Source organism: Panthera onca, chromosome C1 (assembly GCF_046562875.1).
Source record: "Panthera onca isolate mPanOnc1 chromosome C1, mPanOnc1 haplotype 2, whole genome shotgun sequence".
NCBI lineage: Eukaryota > Metazoa > Chordata > Mammalia > Carnivora > Felidae > Panthera > Panthera onca.
Window position 1 is genome coordinate 1791773 of NC_138346.1, and position 14368 is coordinate 1806140.

General features: G+C 57.2%; 1 protein-coding gene across 1 annotated transcript in view; it reads left to right on the top strand.

The window, feature by feature from the left end:
* Positions 1-1637: 1637 nt before the first annotated feature.
* Positions 1638-14368, top strand: part of NDUFA10 (NADH:ubiquinone oxidoreductase subunit A10) — a 52309-nt gene continuing 39578 nt past the window's right edge. Inside the window, exons 1-6 of the mRNA XM_060624358.3 lie at positions 1638-1782; positions 5200-5368; positions 6083-6298; positions 8650-8736; positions 11486-11607; positions 12848-12927. Coding sequence (XP_060480341.1) covers positions 1708-1782; positions 5200-5368; positions 6083-6298; positions 8650-8736; positions 11486-11607; positions 12848-12927 — 749 coding nt within the window. The 5' untranslated portion in view covers positions 1638-1707. The remainder of the gene's footprint in view (positions 1783-5199; positions 5369-6082; positions 6299-8649; positions 8737-11485; positions 11608-12847; positions 12928-14368) is intronic.

Here is a 14368-nt window from a genome sequence, read left to right on the forward strand (position 1 = left end):
CCCTTACTTCAATATTCCTCACAAACGTCCGTGTTCAGAGCTGTGTCCAGTAGAATGTCTCTTGTCCTTCTGTCTCAGGGTCCAGCCCTGGAGGAGGTACCAGGGAGGAGGCCAGGTCTGCAAAGCGCCTTCACACCCAGAACAGAGCGGGGTGGAGGGGAGGGGGGACGCTGGGAGGCCTGACCGTGGTTCACCTGTCAGGCATGTGTGAAGAGCTTCAGGGCAGTGGTGTCTGATATTAACTTAACCTGACTTTGTTTCCGACTGGACTGTGGTCTCTCTCCCTTTCTCCCTCTGCGGTCAGTACAAGTTGTTCACACAAGAACTTTATCTTGGAAAATAACATAAAGCATGTGTCTTCGTCTGGGGTCAGGCTGGGAAAGATCCCAGCGAATGGGAGTTCTGGAGGCAAGATACAACGGGACAGGTAACAAAGATGAGAAAAGCTGACAGAGCCCCCCGCCCAGAATTGCAACACCTTGGAAAGGGCAGTGGGCTCCCCAGAGTGATGGGACACCTTGGTGATTCCCTGGGGCTGGAGGACTTAGGGCTCCCTGGTCACACCTGCTTACTGGAGGTGCGTGTGCAATGTGTCAGGGGCTCTGCTTGGGGCCGGGGACACCGTGGAGGTAGGATGTGAACGCGGCGCCCGCTCTCAGAAAACGCAGGGTTTAGAACAGTATTTCTCTCGGTGCCGGCCACTGACATCAGAATCCGCTTGTGAAACAGGTTTCGGGGCCTATCCCCGATCTCCTAAGGCAGACGCTCTGGCTTTGTGGAGTAGGACTCTGCACTGTGGATAAGCAGGATTCTCGCATCGGAGAAGCATCATTGGCCGACCTTCGTGTTCACAACGGCATTCCCACTCGGGCATGCAATTCCACGATGGTTCCGAAAAGCCGAAGCCGAGAGGAGGTTAAACGATAGAAACGTCCGGGTGTTGAGAAGAAGCCCGAGAGATGGGAGATTCGGACACCTTTCCGAACGGCAGGCAGGAAAGACATCTCACGTGGAAGTCAACTCGTGCTAACCGGGGAGGCGAGCACCAGGACCCTCGAAAGGACTGCGGTGATGGAGCACCCACAGCGCGCGCGTGTTCCAGTGTCGTCCGAGGTGCCGCACGCCCTGCCAGACCCGGGGTCCCTCGGGCCCGGCCGGGAGGACGAGGACGCCGCAAAGGGCCCTGGGGCGGCCAGGTCCGCCCGCGGCCCCTCTCCCTTCCCCGCCCCAGTCCCGGGCCACCTTCCCGGCCTCGGACGGGCTTCCGGCTCCGGGGGGGAGGGGGGGCGGGGAGACCCAGGTGATTTGCAGGTCCGCCCGGGCCGGCCTCGGGGCCGCGGGCGGGAGGGGGGAGTCCCGGGCGCAGCACCTGCCAGCGCCGGGGCGGCCTCGGGACCCCGGCGGAGTCCCGACGACGCTCTCCAGCGTCTCTGTCGCAGCCGCAGGCCCAGGTCGGGCGGCGGGACCCTGCGAAGGCCGAGCGAGGCGCAGGCGCAGGGGAAGCCCGGCCGGGGCGGCCGTCCAGCGGGAGCCCACACCCCGACGCCCTGCGCCTGCGCCTGCGCCTGCGCCTCGAGCCCGGACGCTCCTGACAGGCGTCGCGCGGGCACCCCGGCCGTGACGTCACGGCGGCGCGCCGGCCGCGGAAGAGGACCCCGCCGCGACCGCGTCCCCTCGGGTCCTTGAGCCGGTGCGGACCGCGGAGCCATGGCCTTGAGGCTGCTGAGAGGGCTCCCCGCGTCGGCGGCGGCGCGGGGCCTGGCGGCGGTCGTCCAGCGCGTGGTGAGCGGCAAGCGGCGGGCGGGGGGAGGTGCCGGCCCGTCCTCCGGCGCCGACTCCCTCACCTCCCCGCGCCTCGGGGCCGCGGCTGCCGGGGTCACTCTCGGGGGGACACCGCGGCCCCCGGAGTATTCGGTCCTGAGTCGCGGGCAGGTTTGCTGGGGGCCGGGAGCTTCTCCGGGCCGTGTCACCTGAGCTCCGAGCACAAGGCTTGGAGGGGAGCGGAGGTGACTCGGCCGCCGGGCCGCCGTGGCGTGGGAGGCCAGCCTGCAGGTGCCCCGGTGCGGCAGGACGACGGGCGCACGAGCAGGTGCAGCCGAGCCTAGGAGAGCCCGGGGCCCGCGCTCCTCATGCACTATAAGCGGCATCCACCGCTGCTCGGTGAAGCCCAGTTGGGGCCCAGCCCTTGCTGGGCGCCGCGGGGATGTGACTGTGGAGCAGAAAGCGAAGAGAAGGCGTTGGGTTAGATCCGAAGGGATTAGGACTTCCTACGGCTGAGAACAGTGGGATGACGTTGACGCAGAGAGAACCAAGGAAGCAAAAGAACTGAGGCCGGCAACCTTAGGGAACTTTCTTTTGTAACTGTGGTCGCAGAGTAGCGTCTTTGCTTGCTAAGGGCTGGAGCTACATTGGTGTCAAATTGCAAAGGGACTTGCTTGACCTCCTTCCTAAAGATTTTGATGAGAGGATTTTAGAACAGTGCAACTGTCTTATCAAAGTCAAATACGTGTTTTTAGGCGATAACTCAGGCCGCCAAAGAAAAGTGATTACCTTTTTAATATCTGGTGTCCTGGGAATTGTGATCGTGGAAGTGAGGGACCCAGAATAAAGGAGGTGATATTTTGCTGTTTTGCTGCAGTACATGCACTAGACAGATTGCTCCCCCCCCCCCCCCATAACCGTTCACTTCCTGGTACTTTCTACAGCGGATATAGATGAACTTCAGTAAGTGGGAGAAAAATGAGTAGGATGAAAAGGGTACACACCTTGTTACTTGAATACGCAAAGGAATGGGAAATGTGTCATGAAAGATCAGTTATTCCATATGATTCTAGAGAGCAGTAAACGGGACTGAGGATGGGAAATTGTGGAGAGTACTACTCTAACTCTATAAAAAAGCACTTCCTAAAGATTTTGAGGTCGGGAAATGGCTGATTGCTTGACCAGACATTACTGTGCACCTGCTTTGTGCCACATCGGTGCTATGTTCAAGTTGTGGACGCAAATGGAAACAGTTTGCGCATGGCTCATACGTAGCCTGGAGGAGGGGGTGATGGATGTCTAGGGTTCAAGGTACAATACGATCAACATCTCCTTATCATCTCCTCTGCTTTTGCCTGGTCCACTTGGCATAGAGCCTGGCCCTGCTGGCTTTGCAGCACTCTGGCCTCCGGACATTTGTGCGAACAGTTTCCTCTGCCTGAAGGACCCTCTTCCACATGTCCACTTGGCCAGTTCCCTCAGCACCTTCCAGTCTTTGCTCAAATGTTACTCTTTCTTCAGAGGCTCCGTAGCCGCCTGTTGTAACACACAGCCCGGCCCATGTGCCATGCTGCCCTCCACAGCACTTCATATGCTGTTGACAGTTGAGTCCTGAACAACACAGGTCTGAACTGCGTGGGTCCGCTTATTTGCGATTTTTTTTTTTTTTTTATAAGTACAGTGTTGTGAATGTAGTTTCTTTTCCTTATGATTTTCTTGGTAATTTGTTTTCTAGCTTGCTTCATTTAAGAATACGGTGTATGATACATGTACAAAGTGTGTGTTCATCAACTTTGTGTGTTACCGGTAAGGCTTCTAGTCAACACTAGGCTATTAATAGTCAAGTTTTCAGGGAGTCAGAAGTTGTACGTGGATTTTCAACTGCATGGGGGAGGGGAGGGTGTCGGCACCACAAACTCCTGTATTGTTCAAGGGTCAGCTGTAACTTCTCTGTTTTGTTGTCCTGTGGAACCCTTTTGCTCATATCCACATCCCCAGTTGTCTAGAAAAAGCGCACTGCATCGTGTGGGCTCCTAGTAAATACTTGTTGAATGAATAAGTAAGTGAATGAACATTTTTTCATACAGGTTTTGGCTATTTTTGATACTTTAAAAATAAGCTATGAGTTCCTATTCTTCCTTATTCTGTCACTATTCCTTATTGATCTATACAACTTTTATATACACTAAGGATTTTCTTAGTTGCTTGCCTTTTGATTGTGTTGCTTTCTGTGTGCGTGTGTTGTGTGCTGTGTAGAGTAGATCATGTGGCTTTTGAGCAGAGAACGGGTATGTTGGAGACAGGAGACGAGACGTTGTGCTGTAGGTGAGAGATGTGAAGATGTCTGCACAGTCAGTGCAGTGGGGACAGGGGCAGGACAGTTCGCTCCTGAGAGGTTTAAGAATTAAGGTCAATAGGATTTTGTGAGTGCCTGTAGGGTTGGAAGGAGGAGGAGGATATCCAAGGTGATCCTGTGTTTGCTTGGTTTTGCTTGGTGGATAGCGGATAGGGAACTTGGGAAGGAAAGCAGATTTGGGGGTTAGGGTATGGATGTTAAATTTCAGTTTTAAGCCTGTTAGTTGTCAGATACCTTCAGGACTTCTGGATGGAGCTGTTTAAAGGCAGGTAACCAGGTCCAGAGCTCAGGACAGGAATCTGGACTAGAAAAATGCTCTGTTCCCTTACTCCTGTCTTCCCTTCGCCTCCTCCTCCCTGCCTTTCTTTCTTCCTTCCTTCCTTCCTTCCTTCCTTCCTTCCTTCCTTCCTTCCTTCCATCCATCCACCCATCCATCCAACTTATATTGAACATGGTAAGCATATTCTGTTTCAGGCACTGTTCCAGGCCCTGAGGATTTAACAGTGAACAAAACCAATAATCCCCCTGTACTTATGAACTTACGCTGGGGGGTGGGGCAGGGAGACCGGTAATTAAATAACTAGGTAATAAAAATGTAGATGTTGGCTTTTTTTCAAGTTTATTTATTTTGAGAGAGCGTGCATGAGCAGGGGGAGGGGCAGAGAGCTAAGGGAGAGAGAGAATCCCAAGCAGGGTCTGCACTGTCCGTGCAGAGTTTTGAAACAGTTCCATCCCACAGACCATGAGATCATGACCCGAGTCGAAACCAAGAGCTGGATACTTAACTTACTGAGCCACCCAGGTGCCCCTAGATGTTGGGTTGTTTTTCTTTTTTTTTTAACGTTTGTTTATTTTTGAGAGAGAGAGGGAGACACAGAATCCGAAGCAGGCTCCAGGCTCTGAGCTGTCAGCACAGAGCCCCACATGGGGCTTGAACTCAGGAACTGTGAGGTCATGACCTGAGCCAAAGTCGGATAGATGTTGGTATTTTTATCACCAGAGGTCTTCCTGGCATTTTTACCTAATAGCTGCTGGTGCCTGCGGGAAGTGGAATGCTCACGTCATGCTGTTGTGTTTTCCAGGAAGGAATTCATACAGGCGCCCAGTGCAGGCTACAGTATGGCCCTTTGGCATACATACTCGGCGAAAGAACAACCAAAAAATTCACAGAACACAGCAAAGTGATAACTGTAGACGGCAATATATGTTCCGGAAAAGGCGAGCTTGCAAAACACATAGCAGAGAAACTAGGTATGGATATATGTCACGTGGAGCTCCTTTCTCTCAGGTGCATCGTTGCTTATTTGAGTTTGATTGTACTTTCATATAGACTGGGTGGAATTGGGCCCGAGGTAGGTATTTTACATTTTTAAAATACACTAAAATCTACTTTTAATCTTTCGGATTTGGAAAGATTTTTAAATCCATACTGGCTGTCAGTTTGCGTTGGAACTTTTTCTTGATAATGTCAGCAGAGCACGTTCACGTGAGCGGTCTCACCCGAGCTCTGTGACGGTCCTCCAGGGTGGGGCCCTGATCACTGCTGTCGCTTGCAGACGGGTGAGCTCCGGAGGGGGCTGGTGAGTGCGGAGCCGGGACCCGAACCACATCTCCTGACTCCCGGTGAAGAGGCCATCGTACTTCCCGTGGTAGCTGACGGGCTGGTGCCCAGTCGCACGGTGGGGGCTCCCCGCGGTCGTGGGCCGCTCTCCTTTTCGGGAGGAACTCCCGCGAGGGTACCAGGGACACACTGTAGGCCGGCCCTTTCGCTGACATGCTTGTCTTCCACGAGTGCTCTGGACACGTCGTCTTGAGTGTCCTGTGTGGACGCAGGCGTGAGGGTGACTTGCCCCGGGTCCTGTGCCGCCGGCCTCCGCCCTGTATTCAGATGGGGCTTTCTTTCTGTGAGTCCCTGCTGCCCGCCGATGGCGGGCGAGGCGTTCGCATCACATTGCTTCTTCTCAGGCTTGAAGCACTTCCCCGAAGCCGGGATCCACTACGTGGACGGCGTGACGGGAGACGGGAGGCCCCTGGACGTGGAGCTTAGCGGCAGCTGCAGCGTGGAGAAGTTTTACGAGGACCCGAGAAGTAACGACGGCAACAGCTACCGCCTGCAGTCCTGGCTGTACGCCAGCCGCCTCCTGCAGTACGCGGACGCCCTGGAGCACTTGCTGAGCACGGGTACGGTGTCCGGGCGGCGCTCGGGCGTGTCCTGCACGTGAACCCCTTCTGGAATCGCCATTGTAGACTGCCACGAAGCAGAGCTTTTCTTTAAGGGCGTTTGGGGAGGCAGGTTCTGTCTTTTTAACAGGATCATAAATTCCCCGAGACCCACGCTGCTATTGCTTCGGGATGAAAGTCCCCGAACCGTGTTTCATTTTCGCGTGCCGGAGCGAGGGGTACGGATTGTGTGGAATTTCTGTGCCGCCAGTGTAGGCATGGCAGTGAAATGTTCAAAGCCGTGGAAGAAAGAGAGAGCCTCTAAAGGGCTGTGAGGAAGTGGAGTCAGACTCCTGCAGACGCAGCTGTGAGTCACACAGAGATGTGACACACAAAGTAAGCTCGTCCCCAGGGCCCAGAGATGGGCTGGGATCCGCCATCAGCCCACTGGGGAGCAGCGAAACCTGGAGGAAGGGCAGCGGTGGTGGAGGCAGAACACGCAAGGCCCCAAGGGCCCGGACGACTGGAAGGGGGGTGTGTTTCTGGAAGTCACTGGAAGCCGGCAAGAGATGGACGAGGACTGTATGTTGGGGCGGGTACCGTTTGCAGTCTGGGAGACCAGCAGCAGGGCTCAGGACATAAAGTTAGCACAGAGCAGGGTCCAGTCCAGGAGGAACTGCGTTATCCTGGGCACCAGCAGCGTGGGTGACGCTCGGCCCCTACCCCAGCGTGCCCTGAGAATCGGTAACAGACGCCGGGGTGCTTGGCCATAGCTCCCAAGCCTTGGCGGTGCTGAGTTCGCAGGTGGAGATGACGTGTGTGCACGTGAGAGGAGGGGGTGCAGATTGTATGAGCCTTGTGTCCGCCTCTTACGACAGTGATGGCCACGCCCGGTCGCCAGTTACCTGGTGAGCCATTTACAGACCGCTCAGCTGCCGCCTGGAGGGTCTGCTTCGTGGGGTGTGAGGACGAGAAGGTACAGCATGTTTGACGGGGACCCCAGGTGACTGACGGAACTGGTTTGCAAAGCGGCATTTGGGAACCACTGCCAGGAGGGTTCCACGTATACGACACAGGCCAGGAGGTGCAGGATTCACTCTTGACCGAAACGGTTACAGAGGAGTCTAATTTTTGTCTTGGGTGTTCAGAACGTCCTCAGTGGTACTTTTCCTTCTATGAACGGAAGCCCCGATTTTCGTTGGTGCTGCTTCTAAGAAAAGATGCGGTCACCTCGTGATGTTCTGTACCAGGACCTGGCTCACGGGAACTGGTTGGTGGCTTGGGATTAACCCTGACACTTGGCTCATTCCAGATTCTTTCTGAAGCATACTTCACCTCTTGGGACTCTCCCTTTCTTAAAGTTAAGAAGAATCACTTTAAACAAAAACTTACTCGTCTCTGTCTGTGTTGTACTAACCGTTAAGTGTTTTGTGAGTGCCCGTTGTGTGAGGTGCATTCTAGGAGCTGGGGTTCAGAAAGTGAAGCCCGCACCCTCCCGGAGCTTACGTTTTCCTGGGGAGATGAACAGTAAATGTGGGGGAGTTCAGTGCCACGTCAGGTCGTGAGAAGCTGAGGAGGGGTTTGCCGTGGGGCCGGGGTCCTGCTTGCAGGTGGGAAGGTTGGGGAAGGCCTCTGTCCTGGCACAGCAGGGCTGAGCCCGGGGGGACCGGTGCTCGGAGTGGCTGTAGTCACAGGGGGCCCCTGTGACAGGAGTGCAGTGAGTGAGGCCGGAAGTGGACGGGATGAGGTCAGAGAAGTTGCCTGGTCAAGATGGGTTTTCCTCTGGAGGAGAGAGGAAGCCACTAGCAGATTTGAGCGGAGGAGTAACGCGGTCTGGCTTGAGTTTTGCAAATGCCCCTCTGTTGCTGTGAGAGCAGCCGGGGGCGAGCACGGACGCAGGGCCTACTTGGTGGCGGGGGCGGGAACCTTGCCAGCAGTGAGGAGGCCTGGTTGCAGGGAGGCAGCTGCGGCGGAAAGGTCAGGTTCTGGATGTGCTTGGGAGGACGCCGGTGGTTTGCTGATGAACTGGGCACGGGGGGAGAGTGGTGGGTGCCGCCGGGGTCTGGCAGAGCAGTCGGGGTGTGTCGGGATTGCAGTGAGCAGGTGGGGTGGGAAAGCTACGGAAGCTGTGAGGCGCCTTCCTCGTAACTGGGGGTTTCTGCTGCAGCCGGCGGAATGAGATGAACGTTACGTTGCCCGAACCAGAAATGTTTTAGTTCTCGAAAACAGTCTCTCACTTACGAGCACACATACGTACGTTTGAACGGTATGGTAGAGAACTTGTCTCTTTGTAAAGTGAAATTACTCGTCTCTGGGGCCTTGGGTTTTTTATCTGTCTGAACTTGGAATTTTGTTTCCCTGTTTTTAAACAGGACAAGGTGTCGTATTGGAACGCTCCATCTTCAGCGACTTTGTTTTCTTGGACGCGATGTATAACCAAGGATTCATCCGGAAGCAGTGTGAGTCGGCGTTGCGCTCAGGCCTTCCTGGACACGCGGTGTAGCTTCGTGAAGGCTCCGGTAGACTCCCCACGCGGCCCCTGCTCTTTCCGGGCACGTCTGTTAGGCAGCCGGATAGAAGCTAGTACCTGTTAAATTTCCGCAGGAAAAAAGCGGGTTCCTTCCACCCTCTCTTCCTCCTAAATTCCCATCTCCCAGTGGAAGCAGGGAAGCGTTCTGGATCCTTGAACAGCTCAGCTCCCGGATTCCACCCAACCTTCCTGAGCTGCCCCGACCCTCTTTGGTCTTGCAGGATACCGCAGCCACTTTCTCTGATCTGTGCTTTAATTTCCCTGAACTGGCCAGTTTTTTAGTGTATTATCTTGTTCACAATCGGGATGTCTTCTTTTTCTTGTGGCTGCACCTGCATGCCAGCGACACCATCATCCTTTCCCTCTGTCTGATGTGCTGCCGGTCTGCCGCGTCCAGGGACGGTAGCCCCGGTAGGGTGTTGTGGAAGGTCTGACGGTGGCAGATGGACAGGAGTGAAGGCCTCTCCTGAGCCTGGTGGCCTGACTGAGCGGTTATGGAACCACGTCAGGGTGGGGCCAGGACGTGTAGGTGGGAGTGCGCCAGGGCGGGGCCGGGAGATCCTGTGCCGTCTGCCTGTGGCCGTGTCCACCTGAGCGCTCGGCTGGCTGGGGCGGTGGTGGCTCACGCCTGGAGGGCAGAGCGAGAGCGCTCGGTGAGTGACTGTGGAGAGCGAAGCAGGCCAGGAGACGGCCCGGGATTGAGGCGCCCGGCCGTTGGTCCGCCCGCCTGTTCTGCGGTTGGGGTGCCTGCCCGTGCTCGCGGGAGGGGCCGCGGCGCCCTTGCTTCTGGCCATGGACCTCACAGGCTATCCAAGCAGCGGCTGCGGGCAGTCAGACAGCCTTTCTGGGACGTGGGCTGCGTGCCGGGCTTCGTTTTAGGCGTCGGGGATCTGGGGTGAGGAGACGGGGAAGCTCCTGCCGTCCTGGCCAGGGCGGGGCCGGCATTGAAGCAACGTGGACGCTGTTACTCCGGGACCCTGTGGAAGCGCCCAGAACTCTGGCTGGGAGACGGGGTGCGGTCCGCCACGGCGTCCTGGGTGAGCCCGGAGCAGGCTGGCAGCAGGGCAGCGGGTGAGGGAGGCGCAGCGTGGCAGGGAGGCCAGCGCGGGCGGAGGACGGCCCAGGAGAGGCAGGTAGGGCGGGAAGAGGGGAGGCTCGCGCCCTGGCCGGGGGGGCTTGGCTGTTTCCTGAAAGTGGTGAGGAGCCACCCAAGGTGTCGGGTGTGGGAAGGATGTGGTTGCGTTGCGTTCGTTCGTCTGAAGTACGTGTTCGGTGAGGGGACATCCAAGGACAGGAGGCCAGAGGTGGGGATGTCAGAGCAGGATGGCACGCCGACACCACGGCGGGCAGGGCGCGGACCCGGCTGGGCAGGGCGGGGCAGGGGCAGGCCCGGCGATCGGCCTTGTGAGGAGGAGGCCGGGGAGTAACTGGGCTCAGCAGGCTCCTTGCCACGTGAAGAGGACAGGGCGCGGCAGCGGGCCGAGGAGCAGGTGTCCCACACGGGCGTGTGAGCTGGGGACCCCTGAGGTGGCCAGGTGGTTGCGTGTCCCAGATGCGGTCTGGGGGATTGACGCGGACAGAGGATGCGCTTGTCCCGGGAGAGTCGGGAGAGGGAGTGAGGACTGAGGCCAGGGTCCTTGGGGCTGGCCTCCGGCTCTCTGGGGAGGGAAGCCCGCTGCGGAATCGCACCCAAACGGGGTCGGTGAGGGTGGCAGGGGCACGGTCGTCACCGAGTGTGTGGGATCTCGTGGGACGGGAGCGGAGAAGTGACCCGGGGTGGGGGGCAGTGGCTTTCGTGAGAGTCAGTTCTGTGTTGGGCTGGGAGAACAGATTACTTTGGGGTGGACGGCGCACGCACGGCCAGGCGTAGGGTCCCCTCGGCCGTGGGGACTCCCAGAACACGCCCAAGGAGAGGCACTTGGCGGAGGAAGCGGGAGGACGGACGTCTTGCCTGGGGGTGGGCAGGACCAGACCGGAAGCCGGGATGAGGCCGAGTGTTAGAACGGTGCCCACAGTCCCGTGAGGCTGGGTCACTTACTTGGAGTGCACCACCGTCGTAGCCTGTCCCTCCGGCCCAGACCCTTGTGACCTTGGGTCAGAGGTCCGCCTGAATCGCCCCCAAAGCAGGCGTCGCTAGCAGTGGTCACCGGGACTTTTCTGTACAGCAAAGTAGTTGTCTTTCTGTGGCTCTTCGTGTGATTGCTTCTGGAAGTTTCTACCATGTGAAAATCTGCAGATGGTCGTTTCTTGACATTGCTGCTGTGGCGGGTGAGGGTGGTGGTTTCGTTCCAGCGACCCAGAATGTGCTCTGGCTGCCTTTCCAGTGGCGTCATTGTGCGCCAGAGGACGTCCAGGTGCAGGGTGTTCTTGGAAACGGCGCGGATGGGGTTCGGCACCACCGGCCGTGCGTGGCTGTTGTGCGTACGGCTTGCTCGGTACGGCGACAGCTTCAGGAGGATTTCCCCCAGCCTTCACTGCTTGCTGCTTTGTTTTCTCATTACTAAATCTGCTTCAGAAGGTCGGTCTGCGTAGCTGATTAAATTTACTAAAGTAGGTTGAACCCGAGTACACGTAATCAGATGTTTTCCAGTTGAGTTTTTTGAAAAGTAAAGTATGTACGAGACGTCCACGATGTGGACACCCGTGGGTGACAGACGTGTCCCGCTCGTGTGTGGCAGGTGTGGAGCACTACAACGAGGTGAAGAAGGTCACCGCCTCTGAGTACCTGCCTCCCCACGTGGTCATCTACATCGACGTGCCGGTTCCGGAAATCCAGAGTCGGATTCAGAAGAAAGGAAATGTAACCAGCTCTTAAATTCAAGACCCCGCTCGTTTTGCGTGTCCTCGTTGTTGCGGTGCCAGTGCTCACGGCACTTTGCTGAGTCGCCACCTTCCTTCACGGAGCCGGGCGGCACCCACAGCGGAGCCCCCGGAGGGTGGGCCCTCGTGCGGTGGATGGAGGGGGGTCCCGGCGCAGTCACTGCTCTCCACCGGAGCCCCGCGGTCCCTGGCCCCATCTCTCTGTCGTCCCCTGTCCCCTAAAGCACGCTGTGAGGCCGGGTCAGTGTCCTGACCACTTCCCTGTGCCCTGCACCTTTCTGTTCTCTCGCGGGGTCTCCGTGCCCCGGTGTCTGGGCAGACCGAGTGTCACTTCAACACCTCTCAGTGCTTCACTCCCGTTGAGCCCTGTCCCTGCGTTCCTGCCTGCTGAGCCTGCGGCGGCTGAGCAGCGAGGTCCACGCATGTGGCGCCGGCCGAGACTCGGTTAGGCGGCCTCGACACTGCAGACTGAAGGTGCCCACCGGCCGTGTGGGCGTGATGCGGGGGACAGAGGTCGTGAAGACCGTCACCGCCCTCAGGATGGTTCTTGGGAAGCACTGCTCCCACTTAGGGTATTTGTTCCTGACACGTGGTGACAGTGTAGAGTTGTGTGAGGGGGACGCGCAGGCAGTGTATCAGGCGGAGGTAAATGCCACGAAGAAACCAGGGAACGATGATGTGACTTGACCGCAGCGTGGCTGAACTGGAAGAGGTCTTAAATTCTGAAGCTTGCTGCTCGTGATTGGCGTTTTCAGTTTCCGAATTTGGCTTAGCACAGTTGGAGATGATAGGGGGGTGAGAGGTCGAGAAGTGGGAGCGGGCGGGGTGTGTGAGCGGCGGGGAAGCGAGAAGGACGGAGGGAGTGGGTGGCGGAGAGGGGGGTTCGGGGTTCGGGGAGAGGTGGGCTGGTCCTCCTGTCTTGGGCGCGCAGCGGAGCGGGCAAGCCAGGCCCGGTGTGTGTGCACGCATGCGCACCGTGTTCTTTCTGAGCCTGTTCGAAGCACGCGTCTGAAGGCCTGTGCGAGGTCATGCCGTGGGTTCCCTGGGCAAACGGGTTAATCCTGACCGATACCGAGGCCCCTTTTCTGTCGTCCCTACGACACCCACAAGTTGTTCCCAGAAAACCGTGTTTGTTGCTTGTTTTCACGTTTTACACGCGCACAAGTAAAAGAAAGAGACGCCTAAATGTTTCACGCTTGTTTTTTTCTTCTTTTGCTTAGCCACACGAAATGAAGGTCACCTCGGCCTATCTGCAGGACATCGAGAACGCCTACAAGAAAACCTTCCTGCCTGAGATGAGGTGAGCCAGGCGCACGATTCACACGTCTTCACACGCGGCTCCCCGTGCGCCGCAGCCCGGGGGGTTCACTCTCACCACGGTGGGTGTTGTGCGGCACGTTGCGCACTGAGGTTTGCGAGGGAGCAGGACAGCACACGTTCCAGCTTGATCTGGTGGGGTCTTGTTGTTTCTTGGCTTGCTTGTTTCGTCCATCTTCTTTGTTTTACTTCTGAAATCACGGCAAGCCGGAAGCAGACCCTTGCTGTGTTTCACGATAGGCGATAGGGTGTGAGCATCAGAGGACTCCTCTGACACCTGAGCTGGCAGCTGGATGTTCATGTCTACCCAGGGTTGCTCGGCAGTGCCCCATGCTGGTACAGAAAATTCAGAAGGATAAACAATCCCTACGGGTTCTAAGAGTTCTTCTGAAAGGTCATTTGGATTAAATGAAATCCCACCAAACCCTCCTGTTTCTCTCTTTTCTCCTGTTCTCTTCCTTTCCTGAAGGCGCAAAGCGAATGTGTTTCCGCCCCCTCCATGTGGCCCATCCTCGTGTGGTCCTTGGCCGCATCGTGGGGAAGGGGGTCGCGGGCCTCCCTCGCGTCCCGCCAGAATTAGGTTGTTTGATGCTTTCACTGAAGGTTCCTAGCAGTATTTCTTAAACTTTCTGAAACTTAACCCTCTTGGTACCTAAAAATCTCATGCCTTTAAGATTTCAGAGTGTAAAATTATGAATAAAAACTGTGGTAGCTTCGGAAGAAAAATTTGGTTTTTAAGTTGAAAAGTAATTTTTTTAAGCGTGAGCATCGATGCTTATGCCGCGGCCGTCTTGTGACAGGCTCCTTTCTAGCAGCGGTACAGAGGGTTGAGCTGCGGGCCCCCTTCGTCCCGTCCTGCTGCTCTGTTTGTAAGACCAGAGGTGCAGAAGCACCTCGGTTTTGTAAACCTGCGCCAGGGCAGCGTGTGGAGGTGTGTGAAGAGGCAGAGGGAGACAGTGGACCGCAGCGCGTCGGTTCCGGAAATGCCTCTGGAACATCTTCGGCTGCAAAACAACTGAGAACGGCAGTCCTGGCCCCAGTTGTTCCCCGCAGATTTTCCCGTAGAACTTCGGCTCATAATGCCTGAATCCTGCTGCAGTCGGGAGGGGATTTCCTTTCACTCGGTGGTTATTTTGAAGGCCGTCTCCTTGAGGGCTTCCAGATCACAAAGTGTGTCCGGCCGCCCCCTAAGTGTCCACGGCGTGGTCTGGCATCCCGTACTTGCTTTGTCCTGGGACCCCCTCCTGGGGCCACACGTGCCACGCTCGACAGCTCACGTGCGCCCCTCCCGGGTCCAGGCAGGTGCCGCTTTCCCCGGCGTCTGGCACGCTTCCCTCCGGTGGCGCCAGAGCCCGGGGCAGAGCAGAGCAGAGCACACACCCTCCCGGGCCGGGGCGGCCGTACGGCGTCGGGCTGTGCGGGCC